We start from the raw sequence: 19,405 nt of genomic DNA, 5'->3' as shown, positions 1-19,405 counted from the left end.
GAATCGCCGGGAAATCCGGTACGGCTTGTCTACGGTTTAGCATCGTAGTAAGAACTGAAAGATGAAAGATGGAAGATGGACAAAGGAAATCTGATTGCTTACCACTTGCTTGAAAGTAGCACAGGTGCTTACATAGAATGGTTAGTTAATGAACCAATGCGGCTATTAATAAAAATCAAATATAAGGACGCACGCTTAATAATGCTTTCTGCAAATGCAACCCACAAACCTGATAGCCTTGCATATCCTTGGAGTCTTTTCTTTTCTCCTATCGGGTAAGTCTTGCTGAGTACAATTGAGTACTCAGGGTTTTACTTCCCCCTGTTGCAGGTGACAGGTGGATGCTAAAGCTGACTCTTGTGTGTGGATTCCTCCTGGTGGGCTCAGAGAGGATTTCCTTTACGCTGCGATCGTAGTTGCTATTTATAACTCTCACCAAATGCTTTTATAAATGAAAGTTTCATAATCTATTGCCGTAGTCTATATATCAATACTTCATCATGTCATTAATAGATGTTTATTTCTGCTGTAACTCTATTCACATGTTTCTATTCCGCTGTTCAATTAAATTGTTTATAACTCTGATAACATGATTCTATTCCGCGGTTATATTAATAAATATTATACTCTGATGTTGTATTAAAAGTGATGTAAGAAATGGGTATGAATAATGTAAGCTTTATTCTCTCATTTGTGATCCTGATGGCAAAAATGTGGATTTTCGGGTTCTCCCCTGGGGTGTGTCCGACGGAACCGAGTAATCTAGTGTTCTCCCTCGAGTGCTTAGTGTCTGATGGAAGACAAGCACTCCTGTGAGGCATTATACTAGGCGGTTCTGCCACATTGCTCGCTCTCCAGTACAACGACATTCAGCTCCATCAGAAGTGGGGTGACGTTCATCTCCGACCCAGGCTCCACTCCATCTACAGGATGGGTGACGTCCTCTTGGCGTGCGCCATTAGCCAGGTCCGTACGGTGGGCATCCATCACCCACTACGCGGAGACTTGCTCTGCCACCAACTTTGCATGCGGCAGCAAGCTCTCCCCGAGCGATTGGATGTCCTTTGTGCTCAAGTTGTCGGTATACCCGCTGTAGATAGTGGCGAAGTCTAGGTCCGGGTGATACGTCGCCACTGAAGTCAACACCCCCGACGCTCTGTAGAATAGCCTATGTGTGATAAGGGCCTAGACCTCATCTGGAACCTCCGCCAGCCGGATGGCGGGCACACTAGTACTTGGCGCTGACCCGAAGACCTCCGAGACGATAAGCTAGGAAACATTGCGTATCTGGTCAAATTCCCCCTCGAGAACACATCGCTCTTCAAGGAACTTGGCCTACGCCTCCGCATTCTAGCCAAAAGTCACCTTGACCGTCTCTAGGTCCCGCTCCAACGATTCCACCTTTCTAGCTCTAGAAAAAGGACGACGAGCTCAGAGCCAAGCTAAAGGAAGGAACCACCTCACTGGGCCAAGGTTGCGGGAAATCCTCCCTCCCGGGAGCCCTCTAGTGCGCCACCTTCTTCGGTGGCAGAAAACCCTTCACGGCGAAGGCCTCCAGCACTGACTGCCTCATAGTGGATGACCTCCAGCCTGACATTTCGCTTTGGGTTCATGGATGGATTTGTGAGTTTTCTTCTCTCCCTCGCTCTCCCCCTTTTCTTTTCTCTCCTAGGAACCACCGTGGCTCTCAAACGCTCTTGGCAAGAAGGAAGATGAGAAGAGGCGGCAAATGAGGAATAGGTGAAGGAACGGGGCGAAAGCCTTCTCCCTTCTCCTACTTAAGGAAAAGGGCACAGCAGTTGGGGAAGGCGCGCCGATCAAGAAAAGGTGAAATGACAGGGGCGAAAAAATCCTCTCCCTTCCCCATTTAATGCAGATGGAATACGATGTGACGCGCCTTGACCGATGAGACGCGCCCTACCCGATGGAACAACGCCTGATCAGACGGGACGTGGCCTGGGTATGGCCCACCACTACCGCATGACCGAGCGTGAAAACAAAGCGCCACCACACGCGGGCGGCCCTCCGCCTTCCTAGGCAGGACTTGGAAAAACCCAAACAACGGGATCTCCGCCAGGAGAAATCATCAGGCTTCCTAAGTTGATCGAACGGCTTAGGAAAACATCGAGAGATAGGTAAGGAGCAAAAGGATGCCCCATGTAGGCCATGCTGACTCCATCATGAACGACGAGCATGGGTCCTGGTCGGATATTTCTGATTGAAGCTCTTCAAACCCTGTCACTCGAGTCATCAAGGTAACACTACCGACCCCCGCTATTTCTTTATAATCATTTCATACATCCATACATGTATTCATTCCATACGCCCGTGCCCCCGAATGATTTGGGCCCTGAATCACCCAGGGGCTCGGGAACTAAACCATCGCATATGCGGCGAAATGCATCACAACACTCTATGTTGCGTCACGAAGTGGCAGTTGCCTCATTCAAACATGAGCAAACGGTCGACCGGGGTTCGAAGGCTGACCCACGAAGGGCTCAAGGTCGCCCCACATCAAACAGATCCAAAGGAGAAAACATAGATGAGCCCCGTGCGGCCCTCGCCCAGTCTACCCCAAAGTAGATAGGGTCATCTCAACCTTCTCGTTCGATCCTAAACCTCTCGCCAAGCCCACTAAATCTCCATCGAGGGGAGGCCAGCAGGCCACCCGGGTCGGTCTCTGGAACGACCCAGGCATCTATCGGGTTGCGGGTAAAGGAGCAGTGGAATATCACAAGAGGGCTATGTTGACCCCATCATGAACGATGGACCCGGATTCCACTCGATCATACCCATTAGCGAGCTCACTGAGCGCGTCACTCAAGCCCTAGCGATTGAGGCAAGCGACAAAACTTAGTCCCTTTGGTTGTGAGAAATCGAGGACGGGGTAACGCACACAACTCAAACCGACCCCTACCAAGCCCAACGCAGTTCGAGGGCTCAAGACACTCCAAACATCTAGGTTTACGACCCCAAACTCACCCCATCTCTCGGTTACTCTTCGACTCCACACCAAACTCCTAGGTCTGTGACCCCAAACTAACCCCATCAAGATCCATGACTCTGACTCACCCCATCCCACGGTGCGAACCGACGCTAGGATCCATGAGCTCCATCTCGTCTGATCCCTAAACTAACTGCCTCGGCTATGTGCGCTGCACCGAGGCTAGGATCCATGACTCTGACTCACCAGATCCCATGGCGCGCACTGACGCCAGGATCCACGAGCTTTGTCTTGTCCGATCCCTAAACTAGCTGCCTTGGCTACACAGGCTACACTGAGGCTAGGATCCACAACTCTGACTCGCCCGATCCTACGGCACACACCGATGCCAGGATCTACGAGCTTAGTCTCGTTCGATCCCTAAACTAATTGCCTTGTCTACGCCTGCTGCACCGATGCTAGGATCCACGACTTCGAGTCGCCCGATCCCATGGCGCACACAGACGCCAGGATCCACGAGCTCTGTCTCATCCGATCCCTAAACTAACTGCCTTGGTTGCGCCCGCTGCACCGACTCCAGGATCCACGACCCTGACCCACCCAATCCCACAGCGCGCACTAACATCAGGATCCACGAGCTCTGTCTCGTCCGATCCCAAAACTAACTACCTCGGCTACATGGGCTATACTGAGGCCAGGATCCACGACTTCGACTCGCCCGATCCCACAGCACGCACTGACACTAGGATCTGCATGCTCCATCTTGTCCGATCCCTAAACTAACTGCCTCGGCTGCGCTCGCTGCACCGACGCTAGGATCCACAACTCAGACTCACCCGATCCCACGGTGCGCATCGATGCCTGGATCCATGAGCTTCGTCTTGTCTAATCCCTAAACTAACTACCTTGGCTGCGCCTGCTGCACCAACGCTAGGATCCACAACTCTAACTCGCCTGATCCCATGGTGTGCACCAACGCTAGGATCCGTGAGCTCTGTCTCGTCCGATCCCAAAACTAACTGCCTCAGCTACATGGGCTACACTGATGCCAGGACCCATGACTCCGACTCACCCGATCCCATGGCGCACACTGATGCCAAGATCCGTGAGCTCTATCTCATCCGATCCCTAAACTAACTGCCTCGGCTACGCCCACTGCACCGACGTCAAGATCCACGACTCTAACTCGCCTGATCCCATGGTGTGCACCGATGCTAGGATCTGCGTGCTATGTCTCATCTGATCCCTAAACTAACTGCCTTGGCTGCACCCGCTGCACCGACACCAGGATCTACGACTATGACTCACTCAATCCCATGGTGCGCACCGACGCTAGGATCCATGAGCTCTGTCTCATTCGATCCCAAAACTAACTTCCTTGGCTACGTAGGCTACACCGATGCTAGGATCCACAACTTCGACTTGCCTGATCCCATGGCATGCACCGACGCTAGGATCCACGAGCTCCGCCTCATTCGATCCCTAAACTAACTGCCTCAACTATGTGCGCTGCACCGAGGCCAGGATCCACGACTCCAACTCGCCCAATCCCATGGCGTGCACCAACGCTAGGATCCATGAGCTCTATCTTGTTCGATCCATAAACTAACTGCCTAAGCTACGCACGCTGCACCAAGGCCAGGATCCACGACTTCGACTCTCCCGATCCCATGGCGTGCACCGATGCTAGGATCCATGAGCTCTGTCTCATCTGATCCCTAAACTAACTGCCTCGGCTGCGCGTGCTACACCGAGGCCAGGATCCATGACTCTGACTCGCCTGATCCCATAGCGCGCATCGACGTCAGGATCTATAGGCTCCATCTCATTCGATCCCTAAACTAACTGCCTTGGCTACGTGGGCTGCACCGACGCTAGGATCCATGACTCTAACTCACCCAATCCCATGGCGTGCATCGATGCCAGGATACGCGAGCTCCATCTCGTCCGATCCTTGAACTAACAAACTCAACTAAAATACACGCACACACGCCCGGCTGATAGAACCCCCAAGCGATTTAGCTTGAATCACCCGGGGTCTCAGGGGCTACACCTACGGGTGCGCTCACGCGCACCCGCCGATAAAACAAAAACTTCCCCCACTGGCAACATGAAAAAACCCCCTAGACGATTCTGCCCGAATCGCCTGGCGGCTCGGGGGCTACTGTAGGGTTTATAAACCCAGGGTCCCTCATGGACCGGCTTCCCAACAAGGGCTTGGCCCAACAAACAACATTATGAGCAATGCGCAACTCATGGGGTGGCCTAAATACCTAGGCAATAGACCAGAAGGATGATCTAATCTCCGACCAGAAGGTCTGGCCGAGGAGGAACGACGCCCGCCTCTGACTCCAGCCCACCTCTCCGACCAAAGTGCTCGCTTTGGTCTCCAGCCGCCTTCAGATGGCCTCTCCAACCAAAAGGCCTAGCCAAACACCGCTTCCGACTCTGATCCACTTCTCCGACCGGGAATGTGCCAAACCCCTGCTTATAGCTCCTGTACGACTAGCGCAATCAGAGCCGACTAGGACCAACCGACCGGGAACGCCCACCCGATATGGACCAGGGAATGGACGGAGAAAGTAAAGTAGGGCACTCAAGTCAACCACAATACCGAGGACCGTACCCTATACACCTGCAGGACAGTACCTTGCGACGTCCCTGACATAACAGAACCCAAGTAGTGTTGTAGGCGCTAACATTTCCCCTATAGTATTGTGGGCGCCATTAACTCCCATACAGTAAGGCTCCCCCCACGTGCCTTTGGGCATCAACAGTGTTGTGGGCGTTGGCATTTACTATACCAGGCGAACATGGTAAAACCCCTTACATGCCTCCAGGTATCAACAGTGTGGTAGGCGCCGACGTCTGCCATACCCGAAGAAGACAACACAACCTCCCACGTATATCTAACATTCAATAGTATTGTGGGCGTCTACCATCGTCCTATACCCATTGGCGTGGGCAACAAGGCTTAGTAGTATATGTACTCTCTCTCCCTCTCACTTGTAAGGCCATCCCCTTCAACTATAAAATGGGATGCGCTCTCTCCTAACAGATAGATTCATTCAGATCGATCAAGTTCACTTAGCACATAGCAAAGCTCCCATCACTCTTAGCCCCTCTGACCAGAGTCTGACCGGACCTCTCATACCCCCCATCTTTCTCCTTCTCATTTGTAACCCCACAGGAAACTTCGAGCACCTGAGCTCAGGAATAAAGTTACCGACCGACTAAAACTGGACATAGGGCACGTTGCCTAAACCAGTATAAATCCTGTGTCCAAGGGCGGATCCAATGGTGGGGCGGGGGGGGGGTCAAGCCCCCCTACCCACACCGGAATAGTGGAACCCCCTGTGGAGCCCTCATGAATTTTTAGGCAAAGTTCTATAGTGTAGGGGGGCTAAGACTTAAGATCGAGCAGCAGTGTTGTTTAGCCCTCCCTGAAATATTTCCTAGATCCATCGTTGCCTGTGTCCTTGAGTGCTAGGCCATCTCTGATCACAACGTATGGCAAAACTATAAATATTTACGTGTTGATCACTTTCTGCACCGACAGGGGCTGTCCAGACTTCCTGAAAAGCCTTCTAAAGAGAGGTGAGGATTTCATTACATTCATAGATAAATCCATGTATTTAAGTTATGCAAAATATACTTGGTGGATTAATTCAGGTGCAATTGTTCAAGTTGAAATTCATTACAGGGATTCCATATGAGGAGGACCCTACAAAGAAGAGAAAGAAGAATTAAAGTTGCAAATAGAGTTGAAGCTGAAGTTGAAGCCATTGGAAATCTATCTCTAGAAATAGATGATGGTTTTAGACTACAACTTTTAGATATTCTTTATGTACCCTCTTTGCGTAGAAACTTGATAAGTGTTTCAAGATTAGATGATGATGGATATGACTGTCATTTTGGTAATGGCAAATGTCGGATTGTGATTAATAATAAGTGTGTTGGTCTTGTCTTCTGACAAGACAAGCTTTATTTATTATCACTTTCTGAGAATGTGAATAATGTGAGCACTGAGCATGAGAATGTCTCCTTGTCTATGAATGCAAGTAATAAGCGGAAGAGAGTTCATGATACATCATCGATATTATGGCATTCTCGGTTAGGCCATATTTCGAGGCGGAGAATAGAGCGATTGATTAAGAAATCAATTCTTCCGCCTTTAGAATTTTCAGATTTAGAACAATGCATAGATTGCATAAAAGGAAAGTACGTTAAGAAAATAAAGAAAGATGCCAAACGAAGCGCAGAAATTTTAGAAATAGTTCACACAGACATCTGTGGTCCTTTTTCTATGAAGAGTGTAAATGGTTATGATTCAGTTATAACATTCACAAATGACTATTCTCATTTTGGCTATATTTTATCCAATTAAATAAAGATCGGAAGCATTGGATAAATTTAAGATATTAAAGGCTAAAGTAGAAAATCAGTACAACTTAAAGATTAAGGTAGTAAGGTCCGACCATGGGGAGAGTACTACGGTCGACACGCCCCATATGGCCAAGTTCCTGGACCTTTTGCAAGATTCTTACAGGAAAATGGCATAGTAGCCCAGTATTCTACACCGAGCAAGCCTCAGTAGAATAGAGTAGCTGAAAGACGCAACCGTACCTTAATGGATATGGTGAGAAGCATGCTAAGTTACTCTACCCTACTGATAAGTTTATGGATGGAGGCATTAAAAACCCCATTCATATACTTAATAGAGTGCCAAGCAAGTCGGTGCCCAAAACACCGTATGAATTATGGACAGGAAAGGAACCCTCACTTAACTATTTACGTGTGTGGGGTTGTCCACCTAAGGCAAAAGTATTTAACCTAAACATAGGGAAGCTGGACTCCAAGACAGTCAGTTGCTATTTCATTGGCTATCCAGAAAAGTCAAAAGGATATCGCTTTTATTGTCCTGATAGACAAACGAAGTTTGTAGAAACAAAACATGTTGTCTTCTTGGAGGAAGATATGATCAGGGGGAGCATGGTAGCACGTGAAATTAGTTTTGAAGAGTAGCGGGTATACGTGCCCACTCCTATAGTTTAGGAGCCATTCTTCACGCTATATGTTATTGTTGTACCAACAGTGCAAGACACTATAGTAACAACACCTGTTGTTAGTTCTTCTGTGACAACAATGAATGAACATGAGGAACCTGTCCTTTAGGATCCCCTAGAACCCATTGTCACACATGAGGGAAAGCAACAACAGCCTCATATAGAACAAGCGTCATCTAACGAGGCCCCTAGAAGGTCTCAAAGAGTCAAGAGATCAGTCATTCCTGATGATTATGAAGTTTATGAATTTGAGGAATTTCAAATGGAGGGTGATCCCACCTCATTTGAAGAAGCCATGAGAAATGCTCACTCATCCAAGTGGCTTGAAGCCATGGAAGATGAAATAAAATCAATTAAAACCTACGGTGTTTGGAACTTAGAAACAATTCCTAAAGGAGCCAAGACAGTAGGCTATAAATGGGTCTACAAAACTAAACTTGACTCCAAAGGGAATATAGAAAGGTTTAAAGCACGACTTATGGCGAAAGGTTTCACGCAAAGAGAAGGCATAGATTACAATGAGACATTTTTTTAGTCTCATATAAGGATTATGTTAGAATCATAATGGCGCTTGTAGCATATTACGATTTAGAATTACATCAGATGGATGTAAAGACGTCGTTCCTAAATAGGGTTCTAGAGGGAAATGTTTACATGGCACAACCAAAAGGTTTTGTTGTGAAAGGAAAAGAACATATGGGATGTTGCCTAAAAAATATATTTACGGATTAAAACAAGCTTCAAGACAGTGGTATTTCAAGTTTGATAGTACAATAAGAAAGTTTGGGTTTCAAGAAAATGTAGATGACAATTACGTTTATGCAAAGTTCAAGAATGAGAAATATATTTTTCTAGTGGAAAAAGTCCATTTTTGGCTCTCCAACTATGGCTGCAGTTTGTTTCTAGCCCTCCAACTCCAAAACCAGACAACCGTAGTTCCTTAACTCTCAAAACCATTTAAAATTGGCCCTCACGTCCATTCCACAGTGGTTTTGGCCCAGTCAACCCGCCGTGACCATGGTTTTAGCCCAGTCCTCGTCCCTTCGTGACTACCACGTGGTCAACGAGTGAGAGCAGAGAGGGAAGGAGAGAGAGAGAGAGCGAGCGCGCGCACGTAGGGCCAATTTGGACACGTGGCCACACTTGCCGTCCACCCTTCTCGGCGAGGCCCCTGATATGGCCTCATCTCTGGACGAACTCGCCACAGCCACCTGCACTCGCTGCTCTCCTACGCGTAGATCCGATGCGAGATGGCGCCAGGCTGCTCGCCGTCGCTAGAGGTGCTGCCCACGGGAGGGACCGCCTGGTGCTGCGCCGGGCTGGCCACGCTCGCATCTTGCGCCGCCTCGTTGCATCTTGGGGCTAGACGAGCAGAAGAGGCCGCACCCAGAGAGGCCGCCATGGCCGATCGAGGCATGACCCAGAGAGGTAGCCATGGCCTGCCGTGCCCCCACATCGAGCCCCACGCGCCGTAGCTATGACAGGACGGCCACACTAACGAGCTCCGACGAGACACCGTCGCTGTGTTGGCCACCACCGTGAGCGCGCCCTGGCCTCCTTCCTCACACGCTGACGTGAGCGAGAGCTGAGAGGAAAGGACGAGCGTGGAGCCGAGCAGTTGGGTGGCCACGTAGAGCCCTAGGCCCCTCTACCATCACTGGCATGCGTGCGGACACGTGCACGATGCCATGGACCCCAGCCTCCTCTGCTTCATCGGTCATCTTCGTCGGTGCGCTGGACGGTGATGGATGACGGCCCCCCTCCTAGGCCCGCGAGGTGCCTGAACTCTGGCTTCCTAGATCCAGCCAGCACAAGCGTGAAGCCGTGGTCGCAGCCTGACCGGCGAGCACGGGTAGCCGCGTGTGGGCATGCGGCGAGCTGGCGAGGCTGTTGAGGAAAGAAGATGTGCTCGTCGGCGATGAGCAACGCCGGGGACTGGTTCTGGGCGGCGGTGGCTACGACGACGAGTGCTCAAATCGATGCCGAGCAGCAGCAGCTCGCAGTGGCCCAAGGCGGTGTCCGTCTTGGCGTGGCAGGCAAGGGTGGCTATGAGCGGGCACGGCATTCCTACGGCCTCGTCGCGTAGGGCTTCGTAGCCCGTGCGGCTTGGCAAAGTAGAGCAGAGGTCGGTGGCGGCCTCCGACGAGCCGAGGCAGAGCTCTGCTGTGGGGCTGGCCATGGCAGCACACTGAGGGCGGCGGTGGTTGCCCGAGGTGGAGGCCAAGAGAGGCGGTCAGACCTCCATGGTGTCGAGGCGGGTCAGCACGGGGAGACGCGTGAGCCGGGCGCGAAGCCCACAGCCGCGGATGATGAGCTGCTATGCGGGGAGCTCGTCGTCGGTAGCCGAGAGGTGAGCGCACGGGATGTGCCCTTGCAGAACTTGAAGCGCGGCATCTCGGGGTTTCCTGGGGCCACGCGGATGAGGCAGTGGCTGACGTCGCCGAGCTGGACGACGCCCGGCCAAGCCCTACGCTAGATCCGCATCGCCCTTGCACGGAGATGGCAGCGTCAGAGGAGAGCCGCGCCCTGCTTCGCGCCGCCCCTACCTGTGCCCGGTTCTGCCGTAGCAGCAGCACCCCACGTCGCCGGCCCGCCTGCCGCTCCTACGCTGGAGGGAGAGAGAAAGAGGAAGAAGAGCGAGGGAGGCGTGGGGATCTCTCTCTCTGCCCCCTCTGCTCTGCCCTACGCTCTCTCTCTCTCTCTCTCTCTCTCTCCTTCCTCTCTGCTTTCACTCGTTGACCGCACGACAGCCGCGAAGGGACGAGGACTGGCCGAAACTGCGGTCGTGGCGGGCTTGACTGGGTCGAAACCATGGTGGAATGGATGTGAGGGCTAATTTTAAACGGTTTTGAGAGTTAAGGGACTGCGGGTGTCTGATTTTAAAGTTAGAGAGCTGGAAATAAACTGCAGTCATAGTTGGAGGGCCAAAAATGGACTTTTTCCTTTTCTAGTCTTGTATGTGGATGACATCTTGCTGCGCTAGCAGTGATGTTAATCTACTACTAGAAACAAAGAACTTCTTGTCCTCAAAGTTTGACATGAAGGATCTCGGTGAAGCTTCGTTCATCCTAAGAATAGAGATTCACTGAGATAGAGAAAAGGAAGTTTTAGGATTATCACAAAAGACGTACTTAGAAAATGTTCTAAAAAAATACAGTATGCAAAATTGTAAGTTTTCACCTGCTCCCATAGTCAAGAGCAACAGATATGGAGAATTTTAATGTCCCAGGAACTAATATGAGATCAATCAAATAAAAGCGGTTCCATATAGTTCAGCTATCGGAAGTTTACAGTATACTCAAGTGTGTACTCGCCCTGACTTAACATTTGTTACCGGGTTATTTGACAGATATCAGAGTAATCCATGAATAAAACACTAGAAATTAGTAAAGAAAGTTTTGTGTTACCTGCAAGGTACGAAGGGTCTCATGCTAACGTATAGAAGATCTGATTCTCTGTACATAGAGAGGTATACAGATTCTGATTATGGGGAAGATGACAGAAAATCCACGTCAGGATACATATTCACTTTCGCAGGAGGAGCTATATCGTAGAAAAGCTCAAAGCAACTATCACTACATCGTCCACAATGTATGTCGAGTTTGTAGCATATTATGAGGCTACAGGGCAGGTGAATTGGCTGAAGAAATTCATGCCCGGGTTGAAACTGGTAGACGATATACATAAACCACTCAAGTTATATTGCGATAATAATCCAGCAGTATGTTATGCTCACAACAATAAGTCAAGTGGTGTTGCTAAATATATTAACATAAAGTATTATGTTGTGAAAGACAAAGTCCGGGATCATATAATTAGTCTTGAGCATATAAGAACAGAAAAAATGCTCGTGGATCCGTTTACAAAAGGCTTAGCACCCAGCGTGTTTAGAGAACACTTAGCCGGCTTGAGTTTAAGGAAAAGTCTATGATTCCTAGACAATAAGGGCCTAGTTGAGAATCTGTTTCAAAACAGAGATGTGCATTGTAGCTGTTTAATCTAATGGCAATTGACCGCGACGGTGAGGCACGCTCTATGCACTGATCTGTGATGGAATGGGAACAAGATAAAGTAAGTAAGTTGAATTTAAGTCATAAGGTGAGATAAAGAGGAGAATGTTACATGATCTCCACCAATTGGCCGGGCCCTTGGATCCGTGCCCTGATCGGGGGGCGCCCAACCGTTCCATGGTTGGTGGCCTCCGTCGTACAGCGCCATAAAAAGGGAGGTGGGGATCGGGGCATAAAGCATGAGGTTCACTTGAACCGCCAGACGCCCCCACCTACAGTCCCTAAACCCTAACCGATCTAAGAGGGGGTGCTGCCAGCGACGAAAAGACCGCCACCGGCCACTGCCGTCTCTGCACTGCCGCTACCGCGACAGCATCTTCACCGTCGGCCTTCACCGCGCCACCGTTAAGTAACCCCATAGCCAGCTCGTCTTCTACGAAGACGCCCGATGATTTATACCACCTCGACTCATATCTCTGTCACTCTATGTGTTAATCTTATATTAGTACATGTTTTAGGGTTTACGGTTCATTAAATATCAGTAGCTGTGCGAGATCTATATCCATCCAGTCCGGCGGCCCCTTCTTCGATGTTCCTCTCGGACGGCGCGACGGGCTGGCGCCGGCATCGAGCGACCTGGTGGGCACCCTGCCGGCGCCCTTCTTCGACGTGCCGACGCCGATCGAGGCGATCAAGAACCGCAGCCTGAACAAGGCGGACCTGGTGGCTCTCTCCGGCGCGCACACCGTGGGCCGCGGTCACTGCGCCTCCTTCAGCGACCGGCTGCCGCCCAACGCGGACGACGACACCATGGACCCGGTGTTCCGGCAGAAGCTGGCGGCCAAGTGCGCGGGCGACCCCAGCGGGAACGTGGTGAGCCAGGTGCTGTGCGCACGCCCAACGCCTTCGACAACAAGTACCACTTCGACCTGATCGCGAGGCAAGGGCTGTTCAAGTCGGACCAGGGCCTCATCAGCCACCCGGACACCATGCGCACCGCCACCCGCTTCGCGCTCAACCAGGACGCCTTCTTCGACCAGTTCGCGAGGTCCTTCGTCAAGATGAGCCAGATGGACGTCCTCACCGGCAGCGACGGAGAGATCCGCCTCAACTGCTCCGTGCGCAACACCGCCCGCGTCGATATCTCATCATCAGCCCAGCTCGACACCGCCGCCGCCGGCGACGAGGGGCTCGCGGCTGACGCATGAATGAGTAGCTACGTACTCCGTATCTAGCTAGTTCCGCGTATCTCTTCTCAGTGTTGTGTAAGTGTCAGGTAGCTAGCATGCGTGCTGTTGTCTTGTACTCGTGGTGGCGTGATAACTTTTGAAGCTTTGTTACGTCGAAATAAGCCAGGCCTAGCTGAGTTTGTTTTCTTCTTCTGTTTTTCTGATTTTCTTGGCTACTACTTTTTCCGTTGAGTTTCTTGACGGCCGACTTGTCTCTGTCTGTGTGCTCGGCCGGACATCTCCCTGTTTTATCTCTTTTTTTTTCTTTTTTTCCTCGACTAATACATCTTACACACAGCAAATCTCTTGCCATGCTTTTTTCTAAAAAGAACCGTCATTCATTCATGGGACGAAAGAAAATGTTCTTTCCCACTAAGAAAAACAACAATCATTTCAGTTTTTCTTCTGAAGAAACCTCTTCGAAGAGGTAGAGAGTTCCTCCTATTCACTTAGGAATGAAAATTGGACCCCGAAAACCTTATAACCACATGGTTTATTGGAGGAAAACTAGGGGGGGGGGGGGGGGGGGGGGGGGGGGGGGGGGGGAGGGGGGAAACTGAATACGGCAGCCCACACGACTAATCCTGAGCAACCCCAAACACATAATAGCCCTCAAAGACGGAGCCTGTAGTTGAGGCCCATGCTCATATCATTTTCCTAAGGAACCCAGACACACAATCACAGTTTTTCTATTTTGACCACTCGTATTTTTCTTAAAAAATGATTAGATGCTTCAAAATCTCCATGTTACACATAATTTATTATGCAACATACATAGCCAGTACGTATTGCACATTCTAGAGTATGTAGTATTATTTAGTAGGAAAAAAAAACAGATGATCGAAGTTCCTACAATAAATTTTGTGACAAGTAAACCCAAACGGAGTGAAGTTTCCCAAGTCTTTAGCAAGGCCTTGGAGGTAAACCAACTCATCCTCAAAACCACACTAGCGCTCAACTGTGCATGCACGCACAAACAAACGCTAGTACCTCAGTCATGACCTTGAGCACAGACAAAATCAGCACCACAAAAGACTGCTTCCATATTCAGGTCCGGGATTCTCTTCCAAAATACAAAATGTACAGGTGCAGAGAACGAACGAGCCGGCAGAATTTCAGCAGCAGTGACATGGGATGAGATTAGATTCTCAAATCAAAATTTTGGCAGCGCATGGAGGCTGCTAGAGCCAGGGAACCACAACCACAAGGGACCAAAAGATAATAATAATAATAAATTAGAACAAAAAAAAAATCTTGCCTATTGACCAAGAAACATCCAACGTGCACACTGCACCAGTAGGTTAGTACAGGAAAGAAGAGGTCCATACAAAAAACATGCACATTGACCAGCTCACATGACTCCATTTCTCGAACAACCCTTGAATACTTCAACTCCGCAAGGGTTTATGCAGAGTTGACTCAGCTCAAGGGCAATCAAATGTCATGTAACAAATTGATGTATCCTGGCAACAATATAAGTCAGAACTCCGTCTAAACAACCCATGTTACCTGACCACCCAAGTTCTGCCTTACTGACATCTCTAGAACCAACAAATGTTTCTGAAGAGCAGTTTCATACAGGATGTAATGTGATAAACCTACCAATTTCACTAAGCACTTTGAAATACAACAGTACTTCTGTATCTCTTGTTAACTATAGTCCGTGTTCAAGAATAGAACACATATCAAAGATATAATCAAATTTAAACACGGAACCAGGCAAAGGTTCCGTTCACCCAAATTAGTTCATTGACAAAGAAATTAACTACTCCATTCCAAATTCTAAGACATTTTGGCTTTCCTAGGTACATAGCTTTTGCTATGCACTTAGATATGCACTATGGTCTAGATACATGATAAAGTAGTGTATCTAGAAAAGCCAAAAAGTCTTATAATTTAGAAGAACGGACGAAGTATGTCAGTTATTTCTGCCCATTTGCCTTCTTTCCCCAATATAGAGTTACAGACAACAATATCAGTGGCAAAGCATGCATTTGATGTGTTCATTTGAAACGCAAAGTCTAAACACACAAAAACAGGATGGAAGAAACAAGCAGCATTGCTATGGACTAAGCCAACATAAGTTAATGTTGAGTGATCAATTAAGTGTCAGGATGGAGGAAACAAACAGCATTGCTATGCACTAAGACAACATAAGTTAATGTTGAGTGATCAATGAAGTGTCGTCTCCATTATGATCAGACTATATACATTTGCTAATCTTTGGACATAAAAAAAATGGTGGTGGTGTGAATAGCATCACCTCACAATCTCTCAACACTTCCAGCATAGCATAGCACCATAAGCCTGTTTTGTTTCTGTGTTGGCACAGACGCTAACCATATGAACATTAACTAATCAACAAAGTGACTGGCATTACCACATCAAACCAGATGAAAAGAATGGAACAAATAGTATTAGACCATTACTACGAAGCACTGCCAAGTAAGGATTCACAATCTACAAAGACGAGAAAATGAAATGAAAAAATGAAGAAACCAATTTATCAAACAGAAGGACAAGCCTCTATGAAGACACATGTATACGATGTAGTAGTTGCTAACTTATGCAGAGAAAAGCTACCTCATCTGAACCGGGCTCACCACTGCTGCTGCATTTCACACAATGTTTCGTCATAAGCGGCATCGCAGCAAGCAAGCAAGTGTGGCTTCCCAGTTTCCCTGCCTATCTCTGTATCTTCTCATCACTGGGTGCCATGTGGCTTACTCAAGCAGTCAAGGATTTCTGTGCGTGTGCGCACAATCCGGTGGAACATCTGCCTGACCTCGCGCTCGAGCGGGTCGAGCCCTTCCTTGATGGTTTCGCACAGGTGCACAAGGTCCTGCGCGGCCTCCCGCACCTGGGCATCCTTGTCCTCGTGCAACGGGAACTCGGCGGCGTCAGTGATCTCCATGAGGTGCCTGGAGGAGAGCTCAATCTGGTGGATCTCCTTGAGCAGGCCGCACGAGTTCTTGCGCTCCTTCTTCTTGGACTCGTCGAGGATGCGTTCGTAGAGCGTGGTGATGGGGACCGAGCAGGGGAGATTCCTGGGCACGGAGAAATGCGTGTGGAGGCCGCGGTCCTGGCACGGGATGGCGGCGACGAGCGCGAAGGCGACGATGAAGAGCACGGCGCCCATGGTGTAGACTGCCGAGGCGAGGCCTCCCGTGGCGGCGTTGTCCTGCGGGCGGGGCACGGGCAGGCCTCCCCCGATGGCCTGCAGCTGGCGCGCGGCGGACCAAGCCCGGGACACGCTCCAGGACAGGGACCTGAGGTGGGTGCCGGAGCCGGAGCCGGAGCTCCCGCCGCTGCTGCTCCGGCGGTGGTGGCCCTGGCCCTGGCCGTGGCCGCGGGCGGCTTTTTCGTTGGTGGCGTTGGCAGGGCAGCCGAAGGAGCGGTTGCGCTGGCCGACGACGCCCCCGCCGTCCCTGTCGTCGAGCATGAGGATGGTGAGGTCGGTGAGCGCCTTGCGGGCGCGGCGGATCTGGGCCTCCCCGAGCGGCGGCAGCGCGGAGGAGGCGGAAGGGGCGGAGGCGAGGACGGCTGCGGCGATGGCGAGGTGCTTTCGCCACTGGCGGACGAGGTCGAGGCCGTCGCGGACGGCGTTGCAGAGGTCGAGCGCCTTGACGGCGCGGTCGAAGAAGTCGGCGACGAGGCGGTCGAGCGGGGGCCTTGCGGCGGGCGAGTCCCCGGAGCCGAAGAGCAGGGCGCGGAACTCCTCGAGGCAGAGGAGGAAGGCGTCGAGGAGGCGGCGCGTCCAGGCGAGGGAGAGGACGTCGTCGGCGGCCGGGGGCGCGAGGAGGTTGGTCAGGAGCTCGGCGGCGCGGCGCTGGAAGGCGTCGGTGGCGTCGTCGGGCGGCGGCGGGAAGGAGTGGATCTGGTTCTGCTCCCGGCGGAGCGACCAGCCGATGGAGCGGCCGATGGAGGACAGCGGCGCCGCCGCCGGCGACGAGGAATCGGTGGCCGGCATTGTGCCTCGCATCGGGGGCTGGGGGAGGGGAGCGTCTGTTGGGCTGGGCGACTGGCTGATTGCTTTGATTAGCTGCTGATGCGGCCGCCGCTGGGAATCCAAATCGACGGAGGCGGAGGCAGCGGGGCGGCGGCGGCGGCGGCGGCGGATACTTGTGCAAATGCACTACTCGTGACTAATGGGCGACTGGCTCATCTGCCTTTCCTTTCCTTTCCTTTCCTTTCCTTATAGGCTTGCTATGCGGAAGGAAAATGGAATTATGGATATGGAGGGCCACGGGGGACGCGTAGCGAAATTATGGACCGCTGTCTGCTGTCACCTCCCCTCCCAAAGACCCAAACCCAGGCCGCAAATTGCTGGCTACGCCTGTATTCCTGCTGGCCTGTCCTCTTTCTAATCACGAATCCGGTCTGCCTTCTTCCGAGTATCCTCTTTTGGTACCCTGCTATGCTATTTTTAGAAGAAATCATTCCTCCTCCGATGGGAGATATGGCCCTGGTATCCCACAAATTTCATCCTTAGAGCTTCTCTCCGACGTCACCGATGAACCATCCCTAATCACCGATGGACCATTATTAGATAGCAATGATTCCACTCCAACGACCCGTTCGCTTCGCTGAAAAAAAGCAAACCGAAACACTATTTCGACTGATTTGGTGTGAGAGAAAAACACGGTTCCGGCTGAAAAAGACGGATTATAAGAGAAGTGAACAGGGCATCATTTTCAATGTTATTGATGGAGAAAATTTGTGTAGATCACCACTAATTCATCCCTAATACACATATATCCATAGGCAGGGAGCTTATTTAATTTTTTCTTATCCCATTCCTCTTCTACTCCTCTGCTCCTGTACTTCTTATCCACGCCATTCTCTCTTCACCCCACCCACTCCTCCCCACATCTGCCTCCTCCTTCCTCGGTAGACCCGCCACCATCTTCGTCCACAAGCATCGTCCACGTCAAGCTCCACTGCCCTCCCCCTCAGTTCTCTGTGTTGACACAACTCCTCGCCTCTATCACCAAGGACGCCAAGGAAGACAACATCGTTGGCCTCCCGGAGGAGCCTTGCCCTTGTCTTTGTCCTCTTCAGCTCCGATAACCCCCAAGCTACTTCCCCGTCTACCACAGCTAGTACACCGTAGAGGCCACCTATCGCCTTCGGCTTGTGCTCAACGACAACAGAGTCTCTAATCTTGCGGTCACTGACAAAGGGGCATCGTCCTCGAAAGTTGGTGGCCTACAAAGTGAGGACGTTAGCCCTTGTTTCCTCCGTCTTGACCGTTGCATCCCATGGATCTTTGTCGAAATACAGGTGTGAGGGAGCTACATGAGTGGAAGCAACCCATGCAATAAAAGGAGTGTAGTAGGCGGGGCTTTCCGTTTACGGTGCCCTAGCAATGCATCAGTGGGCGGACGATGATGCTTTACCAATGTTCGGACGTGCCGCGGAGATGTCTGAGTGGGGGCATGAGGAAAAGAAGGGACACTTGGGATTTGGAAAATGTATATGGGGACTTGCATCTCCTCCTCCATTTGAGGTGAGCTTGGGGATAATCAACAACGAGGGATGGAAAGGGGATCTGTTGGAGTAAGAAAAAAAATCATATCTCGCCTAATACATGTAGTTTTTTTTAGGAAGGGGTCCGTTAGAGATGCTCGTAGGACCTTAACATGTCTTCAGTAGGGAATATTATTTTGACAAATGTGGCAAGAAAATTGTAGTTTTATGAGTTTCTATATTAATCTATAATAATGCTTTCCAAACTATAAGATGCGCTTGGATCATCCAACCGTAAACAAATTTTGTATCAAAACAAATAAGAATAAGATTTACCGTATGAAAGGATCAAGATGCCCAAGAGAGGGGGTGAATTGGGCTAATTCTAAATTTTCTTGCAATAATTAAATCCTACGGATAGCCCACTTAACCCCTTGTGCCTAGAAAAGTGTTTCTATCAAATCAACGCACAAAAGATTTGCAACCTATGTTCCAAACTTACTCTAGCATAGCAATTCTATGAATGTAAAGACAAGTATTGAATTGCTCAAAGTAAATACTTAAAGTAAATGCTCAAAGTAAATGGAGAGAGGAACGCGGTGATGTTTTGCCGAGGTATCGGAGAGTCGCCACTCTCCACTAGTCCTCGTTGGAGCACCCGCGCAAAGGTGTAGCTCCCCCTTGATC

The 19,405-nt window shown here is 50.3% G+C and overlaps 1 protein-coding gene and 1 pseudogene across 1 annotated transcript; one reads left to right on the top strand and one right to left on the bottom strand.

Annotated features, from left to right (window-relative positions):
- Positions 1-13,228, top strand: part of LOC136494241 (peroxidase 12-like) — a 39,924-nt pseudogene extending 26,696 nt beyond the window's left edge.
- A 2,131-nt stretch (positions 13,229-15,359) lies between these two features.
- LOC136494240 (protein BYPASS1-LIKE-like) lies at positions 15,360-17,384 on the bottom strand. Its single transcript, XM_066490411.1, has one exon. It carries the CDS (start codon positions 17,229-17,231, stop codon positions 15,954-15,956), a length of 1,278 nt encoding a protein of 425 aa, XP_066346508.1. The 5' UTR covers positions 17,232-17,384; the 3' UTR covers positions 15,360-15,953.
- Positions 17,385-19,405: the final 2,021 nt, after the last annotated feature.

Source organism: Miscanthus floridulus, chromosome 11 (genome assembly GCF_019320115.1).
Source record: "Miscanthus floridulus cultivar M001 chromosome 11, ASM1932011v1, whole genome shotgun sequence".
Taxonomy (NCBI): Eukaryota; Viridiplantae; Streptophyta; class Magnoliopsida; order Poales; family Poaceae; genus Miscanthus; species Miscanthus floridulus.
Note: the sequence above shows the minus strand (reverse complement) of the source record. Positions and strands in the feature narration are given on the sequence as shown.